General features: G+C 30.2%; 1 protein-coding gene across 1 annotated transcript; it reads left to right on the top strand.

Annotated features, from left to right (window-relative positions):
- Window positions 1–2,125: 2,125 nt before the first annotated feature.
- Window positions 2,126–2,857, top strand: LOC125877912 (defensin D1-like). Its single transcript, XM_049559204.1, has 2 exons — window positions 2,126–2,226; window positions 2,477–2,857. Exons 1-2 carry the CDS (start codon window positions 2,166–2,168, stop codon window positions 2,677–2,679), a joined length of 264 nt encoding a protein of 87 aa, XP_049415161.1. The 5' UTR covers window positions 2,126–2,165; the 3' UTR covers window positions 2,680–2,857.
- The last annotated feature ends 1,204 nt before the right edge of the window (window positions 2,858–4,061 follow it).

Here is a 4,061-nt window from a genome sequence, read left to right as displayed (position 1 = left end):
GATCCTAGCTAGTCCCAAACCTATAAAGAAAAGGTCCTCCCAATCTTAGAGGGACACTATATTCTTTTTCAAACCTATTAGAATAAAGGGTCTCCTATATACCAATAAGAATTATGAATTTCCTACAATATATATGGGAAAAATCAAGATATAATAACAAACCTTTTCCTTTTGAATTCTCTTCATTAATAGCTAGCTACAAAAAAATCCCAAATTACCAACATATTTTACTAACAACTTAAGTTGGTTAGTATTCTACTAACAAATTACCAACATATTTCTAACAGAATTATATTTTAAAACTTAACAACGAAATTCTAACAGATTACTAACCAAAATCTTACCAACTAAGTATTTTAGTTGATAAATACGGCGGGAAAAAATGGCGCCAAATTTAGCAACATTCTATCAATGGATTACCAACGGAAATATTATTAACACACACCTTTTGTTGTTAATATTACCAACGAAGTATATATCGGTTAGTAAATATGACAAAAAATTGTTTATATAATTTATTAACATATTACCAATGAATAACTAACCAAACATTTACCAACGGCAAGATTGTGTTGCTAAATTTACCAACCAAATATAAATGTGCTGGTAAATTAGTAACGAAATGTAATTTGTTGGTAAACTTGCACCCAATATCCAATTAGTTGAAAATTTTGCCAACGAATATAGATTGTAGTTAGCAAATTACTAACATCATTAAAATAGTTGGTAATATACCAACCGATCATTAATCCATTGGTAAAATTTACCAACATATTAATTATTAGTTGGTAATATTACATATGAATGTTTAGTTGAATAGTAACTATTACCAACTATGCTAAAATTTATTGGTAAATTATTAACTACTAACCTATATTTGAATAGTTGGTAAATTTACCAATTGAAGTTAAATTTTTTGGTAAATCAACATCTAGTGTTGAGGTTTTCATATTCAGTTTGTATCGTTAGGTGTTTTAACTTTTAAATTTTAGCCAAAACTTGACTTTGGTCAATATTTTTGGTAAACGTGCTCAGATAAGAACTCTTTAAGTGTCATTAGCTTTGAAAGGTCATTTTTGATCTAACAGGAAGGTTAGTTCAAGCTTTGAGGCTTCCCTTTTTTGTTTGTGCCGTTAGGTGTTTTAAATCTTATGTTTTTGTCAAAATTTGACTTTGGTCAATATTTTTGTGAACGTTCTCAGATGAGAATTTCGTCAGCGTAATTAACTCCAAAGGTCATTTTTTATCTAAAAGAATGGTTGGTTCGGATTTTGAGGCTTTCATTTTTAGTGTGTGCCGTTAGGTGTTTTAACTTATAAATTTTGGCCAAATATTAACTTTGGTCAATATATTTGATAAACGTGCTCAGATGAGAATTTTGCAAGTGTGCAGGGAAGGTCATTTTTGATGTAATAAGATAGAGGGTTCGGGTTTTGAGGCTTCCATTTTTAGTTTGTGCCGTTAGGCATTTTAACTTTTATGTTTTGACCAAAATTTTACTTTAGTCAATATTTTTGGTAATCATGCTCGAATTGAAATTTTGTCACCGTGGTTAGCCATATAAGTTTAGTTTTGGTCTCATAGGATGGTTGGTTCGGGTTTTGAGACTTATTTTCAGTTTGTGTCGTTAAGCGTTTTAACTTTTGGCTAATATTTGAATTAGGTCAAATTTTTTTGGAAAACTTGCTCAAATTTGAATTTCGTCAGCACGGTTAGCTCTGGAAGATAATTTTTCGTCTTATAGGATAGTTTGTTTGGATTTTGAGGTAAATATTTGTCTTCTTATATACTCATGAACTTTACTTAGTGTTTGATATCAGAAAAGCTCCATGCATTTACACAAATAAATGGTGACCTCATAAAAGCAATTTGTGGAGATATAGAATTGATCAATTAGTAGAAGACTTTATCGATCACTCAATAATGGCTCTTTGATCAATTCAAAATTCATTTCAATTAAATAAATGCTAATTGTGCTGGACTAATTCTTTGTACTTGATGTGTCCTTTTAATTATCCATCTTATAATTAAATAAGCAAACATCCAACCTAATCCTTGAACAAATCAAACAGAATTAAGTTGACAATATGAGTTTTCCACACTATAAATACAACCATTTCAATTGTTTGTTTCCTCACCAAAAAAATCCACAGAAAATAAGAGCTATGGCAAAGTACACTACTTTTCTCGCCCTTCTCTTTTGCCTCTTCCTTGTTGCTGCAACTGGTGAGTCAACATGAAACTATAGATACCAAATATAATGGTTTGTTTAAGGTTACAAATTTTTAAAATATTTTTTTCTTATTAAATTTTGTGACCAGTCAAACATGATTATATAGCTATATAATGATTTGTTTAAAATTACAAAATTTTAAAATATTTGATTGCTTTTAGGAAATAAAATTTGTTTAGAAATTATGATAAATTTGCTATCTCAAGTACATACCATGATTTTTCAATTTTCTCATTTTTGCAGAAATACAAATGGCAGAAGGGAAATACTGTTGGAAAAAGAGTGACAAGTGGAATGGACCTTGCCAATACTCTTACAAATGTAGTTATCATTGCAAGCACTACTATGGAGCTAAATATGGTATCTGTAAGAAGTATAAACCATGGGGTCACAAATATTACTGGGCAAAATATGCTTGTTATTGCTACTCACCTTGCCACTACTAAAAATCTTTCAGTGTCTCATGGCTTGGCTTTGACTATGTAAACAAATAATTAAGAAGCTACCTATTTTATGTGTGTAACAATGTAATAAGGCTGATTTATGTATGCAACTATTTTGGCCAAGCGTTGCGTGATGAATAAATGTATTGTATGTTTTTCTATGAGTATTAATTGATGTGAACTATGGTGTTTTTCTATATGAATACTTATTGTGTAAAGTATCATGCAAGGCTAAGCTAAAATGAATAATAACTACATGACTCCACATACATGCGTATTTATCACGCCCCAAGCGTAGACTCTATGCAAGATCGATACTCATGAATGCCATTGTTGGTCCGATCATACCCACGATATAGCATTAGACATGTCATCCATCTAGACATGAACGAAAACATAGCTTAAAAGCATTCGAAGGGAAATCTTGTAAATGAAACACTTTTCACTAATGTAAATCATAGTACTGAAATCACTGATAAGGGACACAGAGGTCAAACTGAAGCATAACTAGCTATATACCTATGAAACCTCTAAATATAACTGAGTACTAACTTAATAACTATCATTACCTCTTCATTGAACTCATCAACTTTAATGGAGGTATGCCACCATGGATTCTTTGATTCCTCTCTCTTTGAAAATAAATTGTCCTCGAATTTGAATCTCGCAAAATAAAAAATACATGCATTAGTAAACAACATCCACTACTAGAAAACAACAATAATATGACCAAAACGACCATAAAAGAATCACTTTTAATTAATGTAAGTCATAGTACTAAATCACTAGCTATGACTATTTTGAAGAACATAGATGTCTCTTTTAGGGGTCGTTTGGTAGAGTGTATTAGCAAAAATAATGCATGTATTAACTTTGTGTATTAGTTATTGTTTGGTACACTTTGTCATGCTATGTATAACTAATGCAAGCATTAGCTATACACTCTATTGTATATTATGGAGTGTATTACTAATATCATGAATCTCTAAGTATTAGTAATACAAAGGATTTTAATACTTGCATTAGATTAACTAATGACAAAACTACCCTCTAAGCTTTTATTAAAACATTTTTCAATACTTTTCCACGGTAAACTAATGCTATTCTCAAAACGTAAGCTTTGCAAATTGCAGTAAAAAGCATATAGATTAATCTAGAACTTAGAATTTGAACTTGAACTTAGAACTTGAACTTGAAATTAGAACTTGAACTTGAACTTAAAACTTGAACTTGAACTTGGAACTTGAACTTCGAACTTGAACTTGAACTTGAACTTAGAATTTGAAGTTAAACTTAGAATTTGAACTTGAAATTAGAATTTGAACTTAGAACTTGAACTTGAACTTAGAATTTGAACTTGAACTTAGAACTTGAACTTGAAATTA

The sequence above is a fragment of the Solanum stenotomum genome, chromosome 9, assembly GCF_019186545.1.
Source record: "Solanum stenotomum isolate F172 chromosome 9, ASM1918654v1, whole genome shotgun sequence".
NCBI classification, from domain to species: Eukaryota; Viridiplantae; Streptophyta; class Magnoliopsida; order Solanales; family Solanaceae; genus Solanum; species Solanum stenotomum.
This window is presented reverse-complemented; position numbering and strand designations above follow the sequence as displayed.